We start from the raw sequence: 22,673 nt of genomic DNA, 5'->3' as shown, positions 1-22,673 counted from the left end.
ACTGGCATTAGAGCCTACTTCTGGTTTCTGTTGTATACTGAAGAACAGCTGAGAAATCTAGTCATGTGAACTGAACAACTTCTAGATTTTTGGACTTTTCATTGCCAGACAGTAATTTTAGCTGGATAACAGCCTGTAAGCCACTGTAATAAATCCTTTTTACAATATACCCATGCACCCGCACACACACACACACACACACACCTACAATATAACATACATGTGCACATACACACATACACACACATACATGCATGCATCTATGCATACATATATATACAAATACATACATACATACATACATACATATCCATTCCACCAGTTATATTTCTTTTTTTTTTTTTTGTTCTTTTTTTCAGAGCTGGGGACCGAACCCAGGGCCTTGCGCTTCGTAGGCAAGCGCTCTACCACTGAGCTAAATCCCCAACCCCAGTTATATTTCTCTAGAGAATCCTGACTAGTGCAGATAGGTTTTTTTAATTTGGTTAATTGATTCATTTTGTGAATTTTTTCCTTTTTTCTCCCAGCATTTCTGGTTCCTTGCTGAATCTTCCCCTCCTTTGTTTATTTGAGTCTCCTGTTTGGTTATTAAGATGGTTATTATCAATTGTAAACTTGAGAAAGTCTAAAATCACCTGAAAGGTTGGTCTCTGGGCATCCCTATGGGTGGTTTCTTGGGTTAACTGAAGTGGAAAGGTCAACCATCAACTGAGGATGACACTATTTCCTGGGATAGGATTTTGGACTGTGAGCTGAGCGCACATATTCATCCCTTTCTGCTTTGTGATTAGAGACGTGAAGAGATGTGATGTGACAAGCTGTGTCAAGTTTCTGCTGTTGTGGGTTCCACAGCACAGTGGAGAGTAAACTTGAATTGTGAGCCTTTTCCCCAAGGTTTTGTTTTTATTGTTTTTAGTGGTGGTCAGGGTACTTTCATTAAACCAACAGGAAGAGCGATTAAGACAGGTTATTGATATCAGAAATGGAGGTACTGCTGACATAATTCTGTTGTCCCTATCCTTTTTAAACTAGTTTTTGGGAACCATGTGGAAGGGTTTGAAGGCCCTTGGAATGATATTAGTAGAGCTTAATGGAACATTGTAATGGGATCTTGAAAGACAAAAAATGCTGAGAGAAGTATGGCCAGTGAAGGCCCTGCTCACAAAGTTTCAGAAGAGAACAAGGACTCCATCAAAGTTTAGCTTATTCATGTGATAATTTGGGAAAATATCTGGTTTCATTCTTCTCTAATCTTAAGAAGTTCAATGAAGTTACATTTGAATATAATAAATGAATTTGTTTGGCAGAAGAAATTTTAATCCATCAAACCTTCAGGCTGGTACAAGAAAGCAACTTTAATGTTAAAGAGATAGGAACCATCAAAGAGAAACATTCTATGATAAACTGAGACAATAGGAAAGGTATCCTGAGGACAAAATCCGTATCAAGGGAGGTTCCATCTTGTGAAGAGTCGAATTCATTTAAAGAAGGAAAGCCTGAATTGAAGGGGTGTCTTGCTCATCAAAGGCATAAGGAATTGTTTTCCCAAGGTCAGCACAGAGAAGCTCTGGCTCAAGGAGACTAGCCTGCATCTCAAGGGCGAAGAATAACTTGGCAACAACATCTACATAGTTGCAGGAATTGGGAGATAAAGGACTGAAAGGATCAACATGTGGCAATATTGAAATTCTTCCAAGTAGTAGTCTCTGAGAAGCCATTGTGTGATTCTATAAAGGTGAAACTTAAGTTGCAATAGAGAACTCAGGATACTGTATCTTATAGGACCGTGGGATGGATGTCTGTCTGTTAAGGAAAGCTGGGGAATGGTGTAGAGCTAGACTGAAAGAGAGGCTGTAGCAGATCTAGAGTCACAGGGTTGCTTAAGCTCTTTGTACCCCAGCCAATTTCATTATATGGTCCATATGCCTGGCATGGAGCTATGGGACTTGATATTTGAAGTGCTGAGCTTTCTTGTTTTGTTTTGTTTTTTTTTTTTATTCTGTGCCATTGTACATTGGAGGAATGTGACTTTTTTTTCATATAAAGCTTATAGTTAAAAGTTTGCTTTGTGTCTAAGGTGAGATATCAATTAGGTATTTTTAAACTGTTGTAATTGTTAAAAGACTGGAGACTTTTAAAGTTGGGTTGTATTTTATATTAGGAAATTTTATGTGTATGCATATGTATATTTATATGCCTGCTGCCTGTGAAAGCCAGAAGGGAGTATTGAATGCCCTGGAAATAGATTAACAAATGGTTGTGAACCAGCAAGTGTGTGTTGTGAACTGAGCCAGGTCCTCTGCAAGAGTAATAAGTGTTCTTAACCACTGAGTAATATGTCTAGAACAGTGAAGGAAGGTTATAATCTAAAGGTTTGTATTTGTACTAATATCAACTGTCAATTTGGTTAAATCTATAATCAGGTGGGAGGTGGGTCTCTGCAGCTGCCTGTGGGTGAGATGATCTTTATTAGGTTAATCGAAGTGGGAAGACCCACCCATGGTGAGTTGCACAATTGCTGTTGCTGTGGACTTGAACCAATTATTTGGGGTTATAGCTCAATGCTGTTTTGATAGTGCCATCTATTCACAATTAACTCATTCATTCATTCATTCATTCATTCATTCATTTCTTTTTCCCCTCACCCCCTATTTCTTTCTTCCTTCACTTCTTTCCTTCCTTCCTTCTCTTTATTTCACTCTTCTATCCCCTTCCCTCTTTCCTTCTGTTTTGCCTTCCTTCCTTTCTCTCTCTTTTCTTCTTTCTTGCTTGCCTACCTCCATCTGTCTCCCTACTTCCCCCCTTCCTTTCTCTCTCCCCACACTCTCTCTCATTCCATGGTCTTACAATATATCCCAGCTAACCTGGAACTTACCATGTATCCCAGGGTGAACTTATGGCAATCCTCCTGCTTCCACTTTCCAAATGGTGGGATTATAGTCATGAGCTCCTGTACCTAGCTTACTGTAGTTGTTCCCTCTAAATTCTGTATTGTATACCAACTGTGAAGGAAGGGCTCCAGAGATGGCTCAGTATGGAAAGGTACATGACACCAAGCCTAACGACCTATAGTTCTGGAACTCACATGGTAGAAATTATTCTCTGATGTCAATACAAACACTGTGGAGTATGTACAAACACACACACACGCATGCACGCACGCACACATGCACTCACGCAAAGTAAAAAGTCATCAAGAAAATAAAAAAGAAACGTACTTGAAACTATAAGACTTCTGAAATTGTTTTGTAAACTAAAAAGAAATGTTATAATAAGAACTTTATTATGTGAAAGTATATTTGCTATACTCAACTTAGCTTGACACCATCCTTTTAATAGTCAAATAATAAAAATCTGTATCTTAAATGGCCCAACTATTAGACCATTGTTAATTAACCAGGACACAAAAGTGAAGGCACTTTACTTTGTTATTTTTTCTCTATGAATTCTTGTAGTATTAGAAAGAAATTCATATTTCACACTAAGGATGTTTTATACATAATCTCTGAATTATGACACAAATATAGTTTTTTACACTGCTGACTATAAAGTATGAGTTCAGTGCATTTGACTGCTATTGATGAGTATATAAATAGTGATATTACTTACGGTAGTTGCTTCTTGGCAGTAGTTACACCAAATCACAGGGAAGTTTCTCTTCAAGTCCACAAGACATTTTGCGTAAGTTGAAGCACTTGCAAGTCTGTATTCTGTAATAAAACATGGCCCTCTGAATTGGAAGACTCTTATAAACAGTAAAGTTGGAATCTCACAAATTTTGTAGTAATATTATCTATATACTAGATATTGAACAATGGCAATATAACACATTTGAAAATAAACATTGTTATTGTCTTCCCTTCTATCACATAGCCTATTTAGTGTGTACACTGGCCGCTGTATTCAACTACCCTTGATATTTTAATTGCTATTGCTTTTGCTGTAGCCAGAGTTTTTAACTATATGATGATATTGCTTGCTGGTGCTATTTTAAGACAATTGAATTGAACTCAACAATGCAAGCAGTAGTGAGTAGCAAGTGAGTATAGTTGGAAGAGATTGTGCTTTCCCACGCTTCAGTATTGAGTATGTGTGTGTTTCTGTGTGTTGGGAGAATAGCCCTCTAAAAAAATTAACTATTATAAATAACTCTAAGCATTTTTTATTCACTCCTATTAATGAACTCTGCTCTAAGCCTGAAATAATAATGCTCTAATTCTGCAATAAAAGTTTAGTGTAACTTATTATCAACAAATATTACAATTTTGTAAGTAATTTTAAATTTCTTCTTGATGAATATGCAAAGGATTAGAAATGCATTTACTTCCCCCATTAGCCTTTCCAACCTTCATTCTTTTTCTTTTAATTTCTAGATCAGATTACATGAGTGAATTTTAAAAATTATTGAAAAAGTACATTACAATATTTTATAAAATTATTAGTTTCATTGATCTCAAGGAAATTTTAAGTGATTCTATGACTGAAAGTGATCAAATAATATTTACTCAATTTGAAAGGAACAAGTATCTCCAGGTACTTTTTCCTGTTCTCAAATTTTTATCTAGAAAGAATATAATTATATTAAGTATTACAAAAGGGCACAGACATGATTATACACTATATTCATGATCATGAAATCATTAGCAAAGACATCAGACATTTATTTGTTCTTATGTGGCATTCAAGAAAGTAATAATATTTGAATGTAACTGTTTTGTATTTGATAAATACATTATAGCAAAATTTCTGGGCAACTTCAAATGGTATAATGTTTTGAAAGCTATAATAATGATAAATTTATACTTAAACCATTTTTTAAAATATTCAAGACAGGGTTTTTCTGCATAGCCCTGGCACTCACATGGCCATGCTGTCCTTGAACTTAGAGATCCACCTATGCCTTGCTGGGATTAATGTTATGCCTGCCACTGCCTGGCCTATTTCTGCATTTTAAATGTCATAAATATTTGGAACTGTGGAATAATTACCTGCATTAGCAGCTATATCTCCGAAGGAGGAACCAAATGCTAACTGTATTGTCTGACAAACCCAACTGAAAAATAAAAGGGGAGAGCATTAGTTAGTAGAAGAGCTAATAAGTATTGAGTATAATATTACAAGATTTAAAAACTGTTGTTATTATCATTGAAACATTAAAATTTAAAAGGAAAAAGCCTTCACATCAAATGTCAATTATGCCTTTAATGATACTACTTCTACTGCTAATAATAACAATAATAATATAGTAACAACTAGAATAAAAACAAATGAAGATCATAATGTAAGGTAAGTACAGTAATTATAAAAGAAGCATCTTTAAGTATAAGAGAAAGCTGCATGATTGAAAGTCAAATCTTCTAAGCTACGTTATCAATAAGGAAATAAATGGCTGATATAACAATAATTATATTTATGGCCAAATTTTCACAGTGAGTTAGAAGTAGTATGATGGTATACAAAAATAAAAAAAAAAACTATGTCATGATTTCTTATTCCTAATATACATGAATCATAGTTGTTTTGTCTTGCTTTGTTTTTCTTTTTTGAGACAGATTTCTGTGTGCAACAAAGCACTGACTGTCATGGACTCACTTTGTAGACCAAGCATGCCTTAAATCACAGATATCTGTCTGCCTCTTTTTTCCATGTGCTGGCATTAAAGATGTGAGTTATGGAACTAATTATTATTCATAATACTATGAATCATAGTATTAAAATCAGGATAAATACTAATAAGCTGAAAGTATGTAATGATACATTGGCTGATTTAGTCAGACAGTATCTGTGACAAATTGTTGCCAGGCAAAAGGCATGTTTTAGATGCCTACACTAAGAACAGAATAAGACAATCACTCCTTCTACTCATGTAAATACTGTTATTGATTTCATTGAAATTCAAGAATCTGTATGTGAGTACTAACAAAGAAAGGTAGAAGTTACCTGTCTGAATTGTAAAGAATATTAAGCACCTTTACCAGAAATATTGTTGCCTTCATAATGTAGCATTTATAATGTTAATTATGAATAGCTCAAAATTTCATATTTAGTTTTCTTTGTCCAGCCCCAAATATTTACTATCATGTGAACTGACATTGAAAATAGAGATTTTGAAATAAAATAACATAATTAGTTACTATGAATTGGATTATAACAGTAAAAATTATGATACTAAAGGTTCTTATTATTATTGATGAGATACATATACAATACAGATTTCTGTTTCTTTTTTTTCATTTTTTATTGGGCATTTTCTTTATCAACATTTCAAACATTATCCTCCTTCCTGGTTTCCTCTCTGGAAATCCCCCAACCCATCCCTCTACCAACTGCCTCCATGAAGGTGCTCCCCGAACTAAACATATACACAGTCCCTCCCACTTCCCTTCCCTGGCATTCCCCTACACTGGTGAATGAAGCCTTCACAGGACCAAGGGCCTCTCCTCCCACTGATGCCTGACAAGACCATCCTCTGTTACATATGCAGCTGGAGCCATGGGTCGGCTCCATGTGTACTCTTTGGGTGGTGGTTTAGTCCCTGGGCGCTCTGGTAGGGTCTTGTTGATTGACATTGTTGTTCTTCCTATGTTTCTTAGTGACAGACTATAATTTAAAAATTTATGGCCAGAATAATTTTTAACTTATAGTATTTAATCCCTTAGAAATATAAAACACATTCTTCACAGGCCTATTAAATCAATAATCAATAGTAATGAGGCTAGAAATTTCATTCATATTTTAGACACATCCTAATATCATTCTATTAGAATTTTCAGCTAATATGAAAAATAATATAGTATTTTAAGTTATTTTATGGACCCATGCATACAGAAAACCAGATAAAGTTGGAATTCTTGTTTCTTTTCTTAATTTCTAGTATTTGACATTTGTGACTAGTGGTTATATATTGTAGTTTGTAAGTGAAATGATCCTATAGGTTCATGGATTTGAACATTTGATCCCTAGCCGTCAGCACTATTTTGGAAGTTTCAGGAGGCAAAAATTGGCTTGACAAAGTGAGTTTCTGAGACAGCTCTTGGTTTGTGATATCCAAGCTCCATGCCTTGTCTATTCTGATTCCTGACTTTGAGTACAATGTGACAAGATTCACATGTTCTTCCTGAAATGCCTTTCAACCCTGATAGACTGTATAATTTTAAACTGTTCCCAAAATAAAGCTTTCTTCCTTTTAGTTGCTTCTTGTTATATATTTGGTCTCAGCAATGAGAAAAACAATACCAACTTTTGATATTGAGGAATGCAGATATTGTCATGGTAAAGTTGATCATGTGGCCCGTAGGTCTTTGGAAATAAATGTTCTGTTGGAGGAAAGTGAAAGAACTTGGAGTTATGTGATACAGAATCCCTACCATGCTGTAAACATAACTTGAGCTATAACTTAGGAGTTCTGAATACCAGGAGAAACAGGGACAGTGGAGGCCCAGTTCTTGAGGTTTCAGAAAGAAAAAGGACTCTATCAGAAACTGTGAGAGAGGACATTCATGTTACATTTGGTCATTTTTCTGGCTTCATTCTGCCTGTGCATTGAAAGGTAATAAATTAATTTATTAGGCAGAGAAAATTTCCAGATAGGATAGCATTCAGGCTATACCATGATCACTCTTTATCTAGGTCTACTATGAGAGAAGGCAACAAGTAAAGTAAAACAAAATATATATGCAATTTAGTGATGTAAGGTATATAAATGGGGTTGGGGATTTGGCTCCGTGGTAGAGTGCTTGCCTAGCAAGCGCAAGGCCCTGGGTTCGGTCCCCAGCTCCGGAAAAAAAAAAAAAGAAATTGATCAACTAAGGTATATAAATAAGTTTAAAGTTTCAGATAAGGCAGGAATGAAAATAATTTTGTTACAGTGATTGACACAATAAAAAGAAACTCTAGCCAGAGTATGGTGGCATAAGCCTTTAATCCCAGCAGCCGAGAACCAAAGACAGTAGGTGGACCTCTGTTCTAGGCCACTCTGTTCTACATAGTGAGTTCCAGGCCAGCCAGGGCTACAGAGGGAGACACCATTTCATAGGCAAAAGCACTGTGGAAGAGATAGAGAGCTAGAGCCAGAGCTATTGATGGAGATAGAGAGGGAGAGAGGAAGGGAGGAAGAGGAGAGGAAAGAGGGAGGGAGGGATGAGTGGTACTCTTTACTGAAATAGAAAAGTGAGCAAGACCTCACCTATTAAAGTTGCCAACTTATAAAATGCAAATTCATTTGAAAGGAATGGGCTTGAATTGAGAATGCTACTGAAGGGGTTCCTTGTACAAAAATAACTGCTTATGGAAATATTTTTTTCTCAGATTCAGTCAACATTGCCTACTACAAGGGGCTAGACTACATCTTGAGTTGTCATTAGAAATTGACAGCATTATTGGTACTAGTTTTGCAGATATGGAAGCTATGAATGAGAGGGTAATCAAGTCTGTTACCAAGGACATAGGAAGACATGATGCCAGGAGTTGCATAAAATGGCCATATTCCCTGCAAGAACACTGGGTGAAGCCCAAGTTCCAGTAGAGACCCCAGGATGCTGGAGATACCAGAAATATGCTGATATTTCTTCAGCATATATCATATGTCATATGATATATGCTGAAGAAAGTTGCAGGCGTGGAGTGAAGCTGGTCTTACCTAGAAGTTATGTGTGCTTCAGGTGTCATTATTTGGGGGGCCACAGCTACTGGAACACATTTGAGCCAAGATAAAAATATCACGAGCTCCAGATGCTGGACAAGGACTCTACAATTTGATAATTTCCCTGTGAGGTTTCTTTCTTTTGTCCAATATTTCTTTGTTATGTCCCCATTCTTACTTTTTGAGATGGTGACATTTAATCTATGGCTTTATAAGATGAAATATGTAACTTAATTTATATAACTTATAAGAGATCACAGTAAAAAAAATAAGGCTTCAGGCACTTCTGAAGTTGAAACAATATGTTTTGCATTATCAGATGGCATCAGCCTATAGGGATTAGAGGCAGAAGATTTGGATTTGAATGTGGGTGTATCTATATGCTAATATATTTGAATATTTGGTACCCAAATAGTGTTGCTATTTTGGATGGTTTTGGAACTTTTAGGAAATAGAGATTTTGAGAACAACTAAATTACTAAAGATCACCTTAAAATTTAATAGCTGAGACCCACTTCCTGTCTGGTCTCTGCATCTTGACTATAAATACAACAAAACCAGTCACTTCTATTCCTGTTAACTTGCTTACACTGCCATAATGGATTATATCACTTCTTATACCATAAGTCAAAATAAATATCTCCTCCCAGAAGTTGTTTATTGTCAGGCCTTTAGGTATCTCATCATAATGAAGATCTGTCTTGAGCCCATGTGACAACAGGTTGTGTCCTCTATATTTAGAGGGGCTTGGGGTATTGCCTTAATGTAACTGATGGCCTCAAATCTATGGAGGACTGTGGCTAGTTACAGGCCTGGTTCCCTGGGAGTCAGGCGAAACACCTACTGTCCCTTCAGGGTCACCAGGGTTTCTAGCCTTAGGTCAACCAGGAACCAGACTGCCTTTCTCAGTCCCACAAATACCCAGGATACAGTCCACAGAACTGAAGAAGGTTAATAAGCCAAAGGGTCAAAAAGAGGATGCTTCAGTTCCATTTGGGAGAGAGAAGAAAGCAATCACAGGAGGCAGATGAAGGGAGGAACATGGTGGGAGAAGAAAGAGGGGACATGATCTAATATTGGGGGAGTGAAGCCCTGAGGACCAGAAAGAAGAATGGAAACAGGCAACCTTGGGATGTAGGAGTTGGGAAGACCCTCCAGAATGTAACAGAAACCTGGGAGGTGAGAGATTCTCAGGATTCAAAGGGAGGGACCTTAAATGAAATGCCCAACAGTGGAGGAGAGGGAACTTGTAGAGTCCACCTACAGTAGAAGGACAGGACATCAAGTGAAGAGATGGGGTTGCTATCCCACAGTCAAAAATTATGACCCATAATTGTTCCTGTCTGAAAGAACTGCAGAAATGGAGAAGAGACTGAGGAAAAGAAGGCTCAGTGACAGGCCCAGAGTGTGGTCTAGCTCAAGGGGAGTCCCTAAGACCTAACGCTATTACTAAAGCTATGGTGAGCTTCCAAGAAGAGGCCTATCATGACTCCCCTCCAAAAGATCCAACAAGCAGTTGAAAGAATCAGATGCAGATATTTACACCCAACCAATGGACAGAAGTTTCTGACCCCTCTGGTTGAACTAGGGAAAAGCTGGAGGAAGCTGAGGAGGAGGGCAGCCCTGTAGGAGGACCAGCACTCTCAATTAACCTGGACCACTGAGATCTCTCAGACACTAAGCCACCAACCAGGCAGCATACACCAGCTGATATCAGGCCCTTGACACATATACAGCAGAGGACTCCCGGGTCTGGGTTCAGTCAGAGAAGATGCACTTAACCCTCAAAAGACTGGAGGCCCCAAGGAGTTTAGAGATCTGGTGGGGTAGGGTTTGGGGGGCAAAATCCTCTTGGAGACAAGGGAGGAGAAATAGGATGTGGAACTGTGGGAGGGCAGACTAGGAGGGGGATACTGACTGGACTGTAAAAAAATAAAATAATAAATAACCTCTTAGAACATTTTTGATCCTTACTGATTGATATTAATTCATATGAATATATTACTTTTAGAAAATATTTCTAAAATTGGATTTGAGATATTCTAAAGATAATATATTTGCACTCATTTCATAAACTAAATCAGTATTGAAATCATTTCAGTGCGTTTATTCATTGCAAACGGCTGTTACGTTTAGACATAGACAAATCATTACCAATAATTAACATGTGAATTTGCTTACACTGTTAGTAGGTTTGCTTATAAAATGTATATTATAGTTCCATCTGTAAGAATTGGTGCTTCTGTAGATTTTGCAATAATAGTAGATCAATAAATGGGAATAAAATATTTGAAATAACTGACCTCTCTCATTCTTCTTTGTCAATTGAAAGGAACTAAACTATGCAAGCAATTTCAAAAAAGAAACAATGACAACAAAATGTCCTCTTTAAATGCTTCCATTAAAAAATGGAACTAGAAAATATCATCCTGAGTGAGGTAACCCAATCTCAGAAAAATACACATGGTTTGCAATCACTGATAAGTGGATATTAGTCCAAAAGCTTGAATTACCCAAGATAAAATCCACAGACTACATGAAGCTCAAGGAGAAGAACAAAGTGTGGATGCTTCAGTCCTTATTAAAAGGTGGAACAAAAATATTCATAGGAAGAGGTATGGAGACAAAGTTTGTAGTAGAGACTGAAGGAATGGCCATTCAGAACCTGGTCCACCTGGGGATCTAGCTCATATACATACAACCACCAAACCCAGTCACTATTGGGGATGCCAAGAGGTACATGCTGACAGGAGAAAGCCTGATATAGCTGCCTCCTGAGAGACTCTGCCAGAGCATGACAAATACAGAGGCGAATGCTCACAGCCAACCACTGAACTGAGAATGGGGTCCCCATTGGAGGAGTTAGAGAAAGGATCGAAGGAGCTGAAGGGGCTTGCAACCCCATAAGAACAACAATGCCAACCAACCAGAGCTCCCAGGAACTAAACCACCATCCAAAGAGTACACATGGACAGACCCATGGCTCCAGCTGCATATGTAGCAGAGGATGGCCTTGTTGGGCACCAATGGGAGGAGAAGCCCTGGGTCTTGCTGTGGCTGAACTCCCTAGTGTAGGGGAATGTCAGGGTGGGGAGGGGGTAAGGAATGAGTAGTTGGGTAGGGGAACATCGTCATAGAAGAAGGGGAAGGGGAAATGGGATAGAAGGTTTATGGACGGGAAACCGGGAAAGGGGATAGCATTTGAAATGTAAATAAAAAAATCCAATAAAAAAATCTTAAAATATCTTCCCAGTGGGTCTTGGAGCTGTGGCAAAAGCCTGGAATCTCAGAAGTTGTGAGACTGAGGCATGAATATGGGTTATTTGAGGTGAACATGGAAAGCTATCTTCTGAGAGCACAGCCAGTATAAACTACATAGTGAGATTCTGTTTCAAAATGTTTCCCCCACTGGTTGGTTGAACTGATGTTCTCATCTAAAGCAGTTACCTTGTTCTTCTTATATTTTCCAACCTTGAATCAATAAGGAAATTTTTTTAGTCAAATACAAATTGAATCTGGTCTTCCTGTACCACTCTTTCCCATATCTCCTCTCTACTGCTCCCTATCTTCCACCAACTCCTTTCCCCATTCCCTCCCTCCAGCCCCCACTACCTTCTCTATAGGCCACTGTTTCTCCCTTTTCCACTTAAGTCTGTTCAAAAGATGTCCATTGTGTTCTCAAAAGAATGACAAATATTTCACACCATAGAAAATAAGCAAGAGACATCTAATAAACTGAACCACCAGCATTGCTTTTATTATTACGGCCATGAGATTACATGTTGACATCACATAGCGAATTTCTCAGTCCACTCTCGAGCCAGTCTATCATATTTTTTCTTGTCTTTGCGGTAGATTTTTGCAATTTCAGGAACCAGTGGATCATCTGGGTTAGGATCACACAATAGAGAGCAGATAGACAGGAGAACTTTAGATACTGTCAGTGCTGGTGACCACTCAGATCTCAGGATGTCTAGACAAATGCTTCCCTTACGGTTGATATTTGGATGGTAAATTCTTGTGGTGAATGTAATCTTGGGTGGTTTGAATGGATAATCTGTTGGGAAATGGATGGCCAGGAAAAAGACCCCGCCTTGGTAGGGGCTGTCATCAGGCCCCATTATGGTCGCTTGCCAATGAAACATATCTTCCCCCACAGGGCCTGCAGAGCACTGGGTTGGAGGATCACGAGCCAGGTCCAGGAGCTCCTTTTCAATACGCTTTAGAGCCATGGTCCCCAAGAAGAAATAGACAAATTCTTCGTACTGGGTCTAGGAAGTGGTAGATGGCTTTGGTGATACAGGACCCAGTTATGAGAAGCCAGAGTGGTAGGTGGTTGGAGCAAGGGCTGGGTTTCGGTGAGGAGTAGGTAGGCTGGGTTGGGGTGATGGGTGGGCTGGGTTTAGGTAAGGAGTGAGCTGGGTTCTTAAGGATATGTTCAGGGAGGTGGATAGGAGTAGAGAGTACCAAGGGCTTAATTGTACCTGAAGGGCTACACAACTCCTGGGACTTGGACTTTTGGCTGATGTGCTGTCTGTAGCTAGAGAATCCGCTGTTGTGGGGAGGCTGTTAAGCCCCAAGGCCGCACAACTGCTGTCAGACACCGCTGCCTGGAGAGGCCAGAGCTCCTGCTCCGGGCAGCCTGCTAATGGCTCTAGACCTGGATGGGCACCTCCGTTGCCTAGGCAACAAGCAGGGGCCTATTGTGAAGTCACAGAGGATGCAATAACAGTGCATGTGCCATAGGAATGAGGGGAATGTGGGCCCAGTTGAACATGGGTAGCAAATATTAGATTATTGCATGTGCCATAGGAATGAGGGGAATGTGGGCCCAGTTGAACATGGGTAGCAAATATTAGAACAGTGGAAAATGGCAGAAGGCACCACTGGATGTACACCTTTTCTAGCACTTATTCTTTGGCCTGGCAAATAAGAACACAATGCACTCTTTCAACCAATTATTAGAAAAATAAGATTAATGAATTTTCTACTCATTATAATGACTTTATCATACTCCCTTTCCACATTATATGCTTACATTACATAGACGCTTACTTCCATGTGTATTTTTTAAGAATATTCTCTAATTTAAACAACTTAGCAAGTTTAATATTTATATATCTGGGAAATATTTTGGTATTATTATCATCCTGAAGATTTTAAAATCAAAATTTTAACATTCTAAGAATGTTGTACAGAATAGGGTAGTGAAAGAATAAAAAAGGGAGGAAAATAGGTAAACATTATTTCTATCTTGTATATAAGGGCTTTAGTAGTGCTTTATAAAACCAATTATATTTGTTTACAATTACTGTCCTAATACAAACATAGTCACACAACACAGTATGCCCTTCCTGGGGGCTTCACAATTACATGTATAGAAATATAAAGACAAATAATTACCAGGAAATATGTTGGTGTGCAGGTATATAAATTCATTTTGGTTAATTAAGCACAGTAATTTAATAAAACAATTTGTAATTTTTGTTAAGTTATACACATCAGGTCACAGTGGTACTTATCCTTGATAGTCTTCAGTTATGAAAATCTCCTTTTGTAGATCTAGTCATCTAATGTATCTATCATCATAACTTAGGTGGGCCCTAGTTTGACAATACTTTACAAAGCAGAGGGTAAGATGTCAAAATGGGTCTTCCACTATTAAGATAAAGATATCCTCACTGAAAGGAACTTCTCAAAATTTCTTGTTATATGGTTTGTGAACATAGTGTATGTGCTTCTGAATGAGCTGTTTAAATTATTGTGGTAAATATTAAATTTTAAAGGCTAGTGGTATTTTAGATAAGATGTATATATATAGCATTGAAAGTTTTGAAGTAAACTTCCAAAGTTTTTTCTTTTTCTGATGAGGATCAGATTAAAATCAAAGATTAGATGTCATAAATTCTAATATGTTTTTTGGGTAGGATACTAAGAAAGTCAATTTTGAGTTCTCTAAAGGAGAAAATGTGATCATGCTTTCCAGATCCTTTTTTGTGATTATGTCCTATGGAATGTTCATTTCTATATCCAACAGTATTTCATTTTCAGTGTGGCAGACTTCAGTTACAATAGAAACATTTGCTATCTGGCTCCAATTATATGTTTTTCAGTCAAAATATTGTTAAATTGCCTATACAGTCCAGGCTGGCCTTATCTCAAACTCATATTTTTTCTTCACTCTCCCTAGTGGCTAGAACTGTAATTGCATCCCACCATTTCCAGTTACAACTTTATGTAGATATTTCATTCCCTTTGACTCAGCCTCCTGAGTACTGGGTTTATGGGCATGAATCATGACACTCACCTAAGATTTTTTTTTTCCGGAGCTGGGGACCGAACCCAGGGCCTTGCGCTTGTTAGGCAAGCGCTCTACCACTGAGCTAAATCCCCAACCCCCACCTAAGATATTTTTAATGATCATGTATGCTGCCAATTTTCCACTATTAAATCTGTCTTCCATAATATTATACAGTATGATCTCCTTTAAACATAAATCAATCACTACCATAGTTGATGGTTATGAGTTTTCAGTAGCTTTCAATCTCTTTCAGGGTAAATTCAAAATTTCAGTGCTGCCTCACATAAGTCCTCTGCAGGGAGAACTATCTAAATCTCTATAACAGCATATATTATACTGCTTCACCATTTTCTTTTAAATATTCATCCCCTTATCCTATCTCATGGCATGTTGACAAGAGGAGGTGGCCCTCATTTTTGTCCTCTTACTACATCTATATATTATACACTCAGAATGTTCTGGGTGAATGCATGCACTTATTAAAAGCTGAGTGGTATAATTTATAAAAACACAAATTCTAGTCTTCTATAAATGGTGCTGGTCTAACTGGTATGTTGGGCAATAAAAGTAGATCCGTATTTGTCACCTTGCACAAAGCTCAAGTTCAAGTGGATCAAGGACCTCAACATAAAACCATATACATTGAATATAATAGAGGAGAAAGTGGGAAAGAGACTTGAACACACAGCAGAAAAAATTTGAACACAACACCAATGGCTAAAGCTTTAAGATCAAAAAATTGATAAATGGAATCACATGAAACTGAAAAGCTTCCATAAGGCAAAAGACACGATCAATAGAACAAATTGGCAACCTACATATTGGGAAAAAATATTCATTAACTCTACATGTGACAGAGGACTAATATCCAAAATGTATAAAGAACTCAAGAAGTCAACCTCCGAGAACCCAAATAACTCAATTAAAAAGTGGGGTATATGGGGCTGGGGATTTAGCTCAGTGGTAGAATGCTTACCTAGGAAACGCAAGGCCCTGGGTTCGGTCCCCAGCTCCGAAAAAAAGAACCAAAAAAAAAAAAGCCTCTATGTCTCTAAATTTTTTGGGGTTGGGGATTTGGCTCAGTGGTAGAGCGCTTGCCTAGGAAGCGCAAGGCCCTGGGTTCGGTTCCCAGCTCCGAAAAAAAAAACAAACAAAAAACAAAAAACAAAAACAAAAAGTGGGGTATACATATAGAAGGGGAGGGGGAGGGTTAGGGGGATGTTGGGCCGGAAACTGGGAAGGGGAATAACAATCGAAATGTAAATAAGAAATACTCAAGTTAATAAAGATAAAAAAGTGGGGTATAGATCTAAAGAGATAATTCACAACAGAAGAAAATAGAATGGCTGAGAAGCACTTAAAGACATGTTCAAACCTTAGTCATTCAGGAAATTCAAATCAAAACCATCCTGAGATTCCACCTCATAACAATCAGAATGGGTAAGATTAAAGTCTCAGGTAACAGCATGTTTGTGAGGATGTGGAGAAAGAGGAACACTCCTCCACTGCTGATGGGAATCCAAACTGGGTATACCAGACAATTGGAAATAGTTCTACCTGAAGATGCAGCTTTACCACTCTTGGGCATATACCCAAAAGATGCTCCACCATACCACAAGGACAAGTGCTTCACCATGTTGATAGCAGCCTTATTTGTAATAGCCAGAAACTGGAAACAACCAAGATGTCTCTTAACTGACAAATGTGGTTCATTTACACAACATCATGAGTTTTTGAGGCGAATGGATGGAATTAGGAAATATCATCCTGAGAGAGGTATGTCAGACCTAAAATGACATGCACGGTATGTACTCACTTATAAGTGGATATTAGCCAAAATGCATAGAATACCTAGGATAAAACCGATCTTAAGAAGAGTAATAAGCAGAAATGCCCAAGTGAGGAGGCTTCAACCCCACTTAGAAGGGGGAGGGAAATGTTCATGGGTGGTGGAGGGAGGGAGGGAGGGAGGGATATGGGATGAGAGGGGAGGAAGAGGGAAAGGAGAAAAGGAGAACAGGATCTGAGAGAACCAAGAGAATGAATGGAGATAAGCAGCCTCAGGGACTGTGGAGTTGGGAGGACCACTAAGAGAGTGCCAGAGATCCAGGAGGTGAGAGACTCTCAGGATTCATTGCAGGTGACCTTAGACAAAATGCCCAACATTGGAGAAAGGGAACTTGAAGAGTCCACCTCCAGTAGGTAGACAGGTCCTAAAGCAGAGGGACAAGGTTACTAACACACAGTCAAAATCTCTGACTCAGAATTGTTCCTGCCGGAAAGAACTGTACAGACAACAATGGAGAAGAGATTGAAGGAAAGGTCCAGTGACAGGCCCAACTTGGGATCCAGCTCAAGAGGAGGCTCCAAGGCCTGACACTATTATTGAAGCTATGATGTGTTTACAGACAGACAGGAGCCTAGCATGGCTGTCCTCAAGGGAGGTCTAATTGGCAGCTGACTGAGGCAGATGCAGATACCTACACCCAACGATTGGACTGATGTCAGGGGCCCCTATGGTTGAATTATGGGAAAGATTAAAGAAGCTGAAGGGGGAAGTAACCCCATAGGAAGTCCAACAGTCTCAACTTGCCCAGACCCCAGGGAGCTCCCAGAGACTGAGCCACCAACCAGGAGCACACACAAGCTGTGCGGTGGCCCTGGTATATATGTAGCAGAGATCTACATGTATCCAAGCTGGCACCAAACATGTTCTACAAAGGATGACTTTAACATGATCTTCCTGTGTTTGCCTCTAAGTCCAGGCATTAGAGGGAAGAGAAACCGTACCTGGTTTATATAGTGCTGAGGATGAAATCAGGTGCTTTTTGTGCTTTATGCATTACTAAACAATCACTCAACCAACTGAGTTACATCCTCAGCCCTGATTAATACGACACTGCCTTTATTTATTAGTTTTATATAGAGGTCATGGTAGATATAAAATTTTGTTTTATCTTAATTTAAAATAATAATATTAATAATAATATAGATGTTATAATATAATAAATTATAGCATTAAAATATATGTAATATATAAATTTTTGCCATCCCTTATAATACTTAGATTCAGTTTGCCATCTTCTATTTTAAAGGCTATTAAAATTTTGGCTTGATTTACAATAAAAACAATAAATAGCTTTAGAAAGTAAAACTGTCTTAGTATTACTGAGCCTTTGAACCACGTAATGGCATGCTTTCCCCTTAAGTGTATTTTAAATACTTTAGCAATGTTTTTCATTTTCTAATGTATACTTTTTACACATATTTTTCATGGAAATCTCTAAAGAGCTAAAATATTTTAAAAGTGATTACCTTTTAATTATTTTGAGTGTGTATATGCATGTGTGGAGGTCTGAGGACAACTTGCAGGAATTGGTCCCTTCCTTCAACCATGTCTGTCTTGAGGATGAAACTCAGGTCTGGCAGTAAGTACCCTTATCTGCTGAGCCTTCTTGATGAATTATTCAAGTATTTAATATGTCTGGATACTATTTCAAATGGAATTTTAGAATTTTAATTTCTGATTGCTTGTGGTTGAAATAAAAACAAATGATTTCATACATTGCTTTTTAACTAGAATCTTGCTCATTTCATTTATTACACATATTTTCAAAATGACTTGGATCAATTTTCTGTATAGATAATCATGTTACCTGTGATTAAAAATCCTCCCACTTACCTCCACATCAAACCAGATACACTCAAACTAATAGAAGAAAAACTAGGGCAGCATCTCGAACACATGGGCACTGGAAAAAATTTCCTGAACAAAACACCAATGGCTTATGCTCTAAGATCAAGAATCGACAAATGTGATCTCATAAAACTGCAAAGATTCTGAAAGGCAAAGGACACTGTGATTGGGACAAAACGGCAACCAACAGATTGGGAAAAGATCTTTACCAATCCTACAACTGATAGAAGGCTTATATCCAAAATATACAAAGAACTCAAGAAGTTAGACTGCAGGGAGACAAATAATCCTATTAAAAATGGGGTTCAGAGCTAAACAAAGAATTCACAGCTGAGGAATGCCGAATGGCTGAGAAACACCTAAAGAAATGTTCAACATCTTTAGTCATAAGGGAAATGCAAATCAAAACAACCCTGAGATTTCACCTCACACCAGTGAGAATGGCTAAGATCAAAAACTCAGGTGACAGCAGATGCTGGCCAGGATGCGGAGAAAGAGGAACACTCCTCCATTGTTGGTGGGATTGCAGACTGGTACAATCATTCTGGAAATCAGTCTGGAGGTTCCTCAGAAAATTGGACATTGAACTGCCTGAGGATCCAACTATACCTCTCTTGGGCATATACCCACAAGATGCCCCAACATATAAAAAAAGACTCGTGCTCCACTATGTTCATAGCAGCCTTATTTATAATAGCCAGAATCTGGAAAGAACCCAGACGCCCTTCAACAGAGGAATGGATACAGAAAATGTGGTACATCTACGCAATGGAATATTACTCAGCTATCAAAAACAATGCCTTTATGAAATTCGTAGACAAATGGATGGAACTGGAAAATATCATCCTGAGTGAGGTAACCCAATCACAGAAAAACACACATGGTATGCACTCATTGATAAGTGGCTACTAGCCCAAATGCTTGAATTACCCTAGATGCATAGAACACATGAAACTCAAGATGGATGATCAAAATGTGAATGCTTCACTCCTTCTTTAAAAGGGGGAACAAGAATACCCTTGGCAGGGAATAGAGAGGCAAAGTTTAAAACAGAGACAGGAGGAACACCCATTCAGAGCCTGCCCCACATGTGGCCCATACATATACAGCCACCCAATTAGACAAGATGGATGAAGCAAAGAAGTGCAGACCGACAGGAGCCGGATGTAGATCGCTCCTGAGAGACACAGCCAGAATACAGCAAATACAGAGGCGAATGCCAGCAGCAAACCACTGAACTGAGAATAGGTCCCCTATTGAAGGAATCAGAGAAAGGACTGAAAGAGCTTGAAGGGGCTCGAGACCCCATATGTACAACAATGCCAAGCAACCAGAGCTTCCAGGGACTAAGCCACTACCTAAAGACTATACATGGACTGACCCTGGACTGTGACCTCATAGGTAGCAATGAATATCCTAGTAAGAGCACCAGTGGAAGGGGAAGCCCTGGGTCCTGCTAAGACTGAACCCCCAGTGAACTAGACTGTTGGGGGGAGGACGGCAATGGGGGGAGGGTGGGGAAGGGAACACCCATAAAGAAGGGGAGGGGGAGGGATTAGGAGGATGTTTGCCCGGAAACCGGGAAAGGGAATAGCATTCGAAATGTAAATAAGTAATACTCAAGTTAATAATAATAATAATAATAATAATAATAATAATAATAATAATAATAATAATAATGAAGGATCCAGAAAAAAATCCTCCCATTTATTCACCTTTCTCGTTTGGCAATAGAAAATAAAAATCTCAAGTATAATATTGAATATATAATAAGAATAGACACTTCAACTTTCTTCCTGACCTTAGAATGAAATACTTATTTCGAGATTAATTCTAATTTTAAATATATTTTATTTATGGCTACTTTTATCAAATTAAGATACATTTTTCCATTCTTTGTATGATGTGAGTCCTCATGGGTAATTGATATTGTCATAGGTGATTTTTGTTTCTACTGAACTAGGGTAATTTTTAATGTATTTACGTGGCATAATTATATGGAATATTTTTCACACTGCTGTAGTTAAAGAAGCCACAATAAAATTTATCATTTGAATTATTTTCCTATAAAGTTCATTGTGCTAAGTTTTATATATATCAGAAGTTTTAAATCATGTGGAATTGAAATGTATCTCCACTAAATGTCACACACTTGTTGTGCTTCCATCGTTCAATTTTCTATTATTTGTGAATTTAATTAATTTAGGAATTTTGTAGTATTATTACTTTTATGGCTGCCCTGTGTGGGTACTGGGAACAAAACTCATTAAGATTGGTTCTATCAAGAACATGCCCTTCCTTCTTCTAGATTTAGGGTTACTTTGTTTCACTGTTCTTACAAGGGTGAATTATAGTTGTTAATTTGTGATCATTCTTTTTTGTACATGTGCTCATTTGTGTTGATTGGATTTTATTTTTGGTTTTTCAACTTGAAACAAATGAGAAACACTGGGGAACAAGGAATCTTAATCCAGAAGATGGCTTCATATGCTTCACCTACACGGAGGTCTATTGGGCATTGTGTTGCTTAATGAATAATGCAGGAGGTGCCTCCTAGGTTGGTGATTCTGGAGTACATGGTAAGCACTCTGAGCCATCCATGAGGAATAAGCCAGTATGCAGTATTTCACTATGGTCTCTACTCAAGGTCATGCCTCCACGTTCTAGCCTTGAGTTCCTGCTCTAATTTCTCTTGTCATTGGTGGGGATGTGAAAGCCAAATAAACGCTTGCTTTGCCAAGTTGCTTTTGATATGGGTTGTATTACAGCAGCACAAAACAAAATACCCCAGTTTATGGTTATAACTTCCTTCTTAGCCCTGGTTTTGTTGCATCTTATAAGTTTTTGGTATATTTTATATTCTTTATTTTTATCTTTTTCTACATCAAAGTATTTTTAAGTTTCTCAATTGACTTCTTTGATTCATGTGTTTAATTCCAAAATATTTGTGGATTATTTATTTTTCATAAAATAATTGAGAGTTGAAGTATTATTTTGAACAAACATGAAACACAGAAACTAGAAATAACAATTCAATTACATTTCTAACCTCTATTCCCACCAGACAGAACTTAAATAAGGTTGAATTTGACATATATTCACTGGAGAACAAGAATTTATGATGCCTAAAATCTGTGATCAAAAAATTTGTCAGTCCTTTATACATGTGTACTCTTGGGAAATTTTCTATATAGAACTTTTAGCCTTGTCTTTTTGCTTGTCTAATATGTCTCTTAACTTACCTAGATATCATGGTGATACCTATTATAAAATGAATAAGCAAGTAGTAATCATAAAAACACCACATACTGCAATTTTTTTGCTGCATTATGGACTTGTAAATTCAGTCAGGTTTAAGAACAATGAAAACCCAGCCTTACTTTAGTTGTAATATGGGTGTGTTTACTAGAGTCATCTGTACAGTTAGCATGACATGCATTTCTATATACTTCATCAGATAATAGCCACCATTTTGAATTTTCAGTTTATAATTCCATTACTGGCTTTTCCAATACTGTTTATGAGTATTGAATGAATTTACTGTTTTTTAAGCTTTTTGGTCGCAAATGCTATGGTCCTTCTCTAGTGAGATGAAAAGAGTGAGTGAATTAACTTTCAGTGGTTTAGGAATGACCAAATTGAAAACAATATTGACCTCAAAGTTTTAATTCTCTTACTCTTTTGATTTAAAAAAGTAGATTAACATATATATTTTTAATAGTAGAAATTAATGTGTTGAGTGTTTTTATATCAAATTAAAGATTCTGAATTATTTGTAAGGATTTTTATTTTTCTTTCCTTTAGTTAAGGAAAGACACTTGTAAACTTTAATCCTTTTAAAATATACTAAACCTTATTTTATGATCAACTTAGTGGTCTAACTTAGAGAATTTCCCATGATTACTTAAGAATGTGTTTCTGTTTATTTTTCTGTATTTGCATTTGTTTGTGTGTACATGCTTTCATGCTTGTATAGTATATGTGACACAAGGCATGTATGTCACATGCATGTGGAGGTCAGAGGAAAACCTGCA

At 37.7% G+C, this 22,673-nt stretch overlaps 2 protein-coding genes across 3 annotated transcripts in view; both read right to left on the bottom strand.

Moving 5' to 3' along the window:
* The window catches only part of Tex16 (testis expressed gene 16), a 373,047-nt gene that overhangs the window by 25,193 nt on the left and 325,181 nt on the right, over positions 1 to 22,673 (bottom strand). For both annotated transcript variants that reach the window (NM_001417287.1, NM_001417288.1), the window contains 2 exon segments: positions 3,610 to 3,710; positions 4,989 to 5,053. In NM_001417287.1, the coding sequence (NP_001404216.1) occupies positions 3,610 to 3,710; positions 4,989 to 5,053 (166 nt within the window).
* Positions 12,381 to 13,312, bottom strand: Ube2d4l1 (ubiquitin-conjugating enzyme E2D 4 like 1). The gene is made up of 2 exons (NM_001408906.1): positions 13,126 to 13,312; positions 12,381 to 12,912 (listed from the first exon to the last, which is right to left on the bottom strand). The coding sequence occupies exon 2, from the start codon at positions 12,871 to 12,873 to the stop codon at positions 12,430 to 12,432; it is 444 nt and encodes a 147-aa protein (NP_001395835.1). The 5' UTR covers positions 12,874 to 12,912; positions 13,126 to 13,312; the 3' UTR covers positions 12,381 to 12,429.

The sequence above is a fragment of the Rattus norvegicus genome, chromosome X (genome assembly GCF_021556685.1).
Source record: "Rattus norvegicus strain SHRSP/BbbUtx chromosome X, alternate assembly SHRSP_T2T, whole genome shotgun sequence".
Taxonomy (NCBI): domain Eukaryota; kingdom Metazoa; phylum Chordata; class Mammalia; order Rodentia; family Muridae; genus Rattus; species Rattus norvegicus.
The sequence above is the reverse complement of the archived record's forward strand: the minus strand, read 5'-3'. Positions and strand labels throughout refer to the sequence as shown.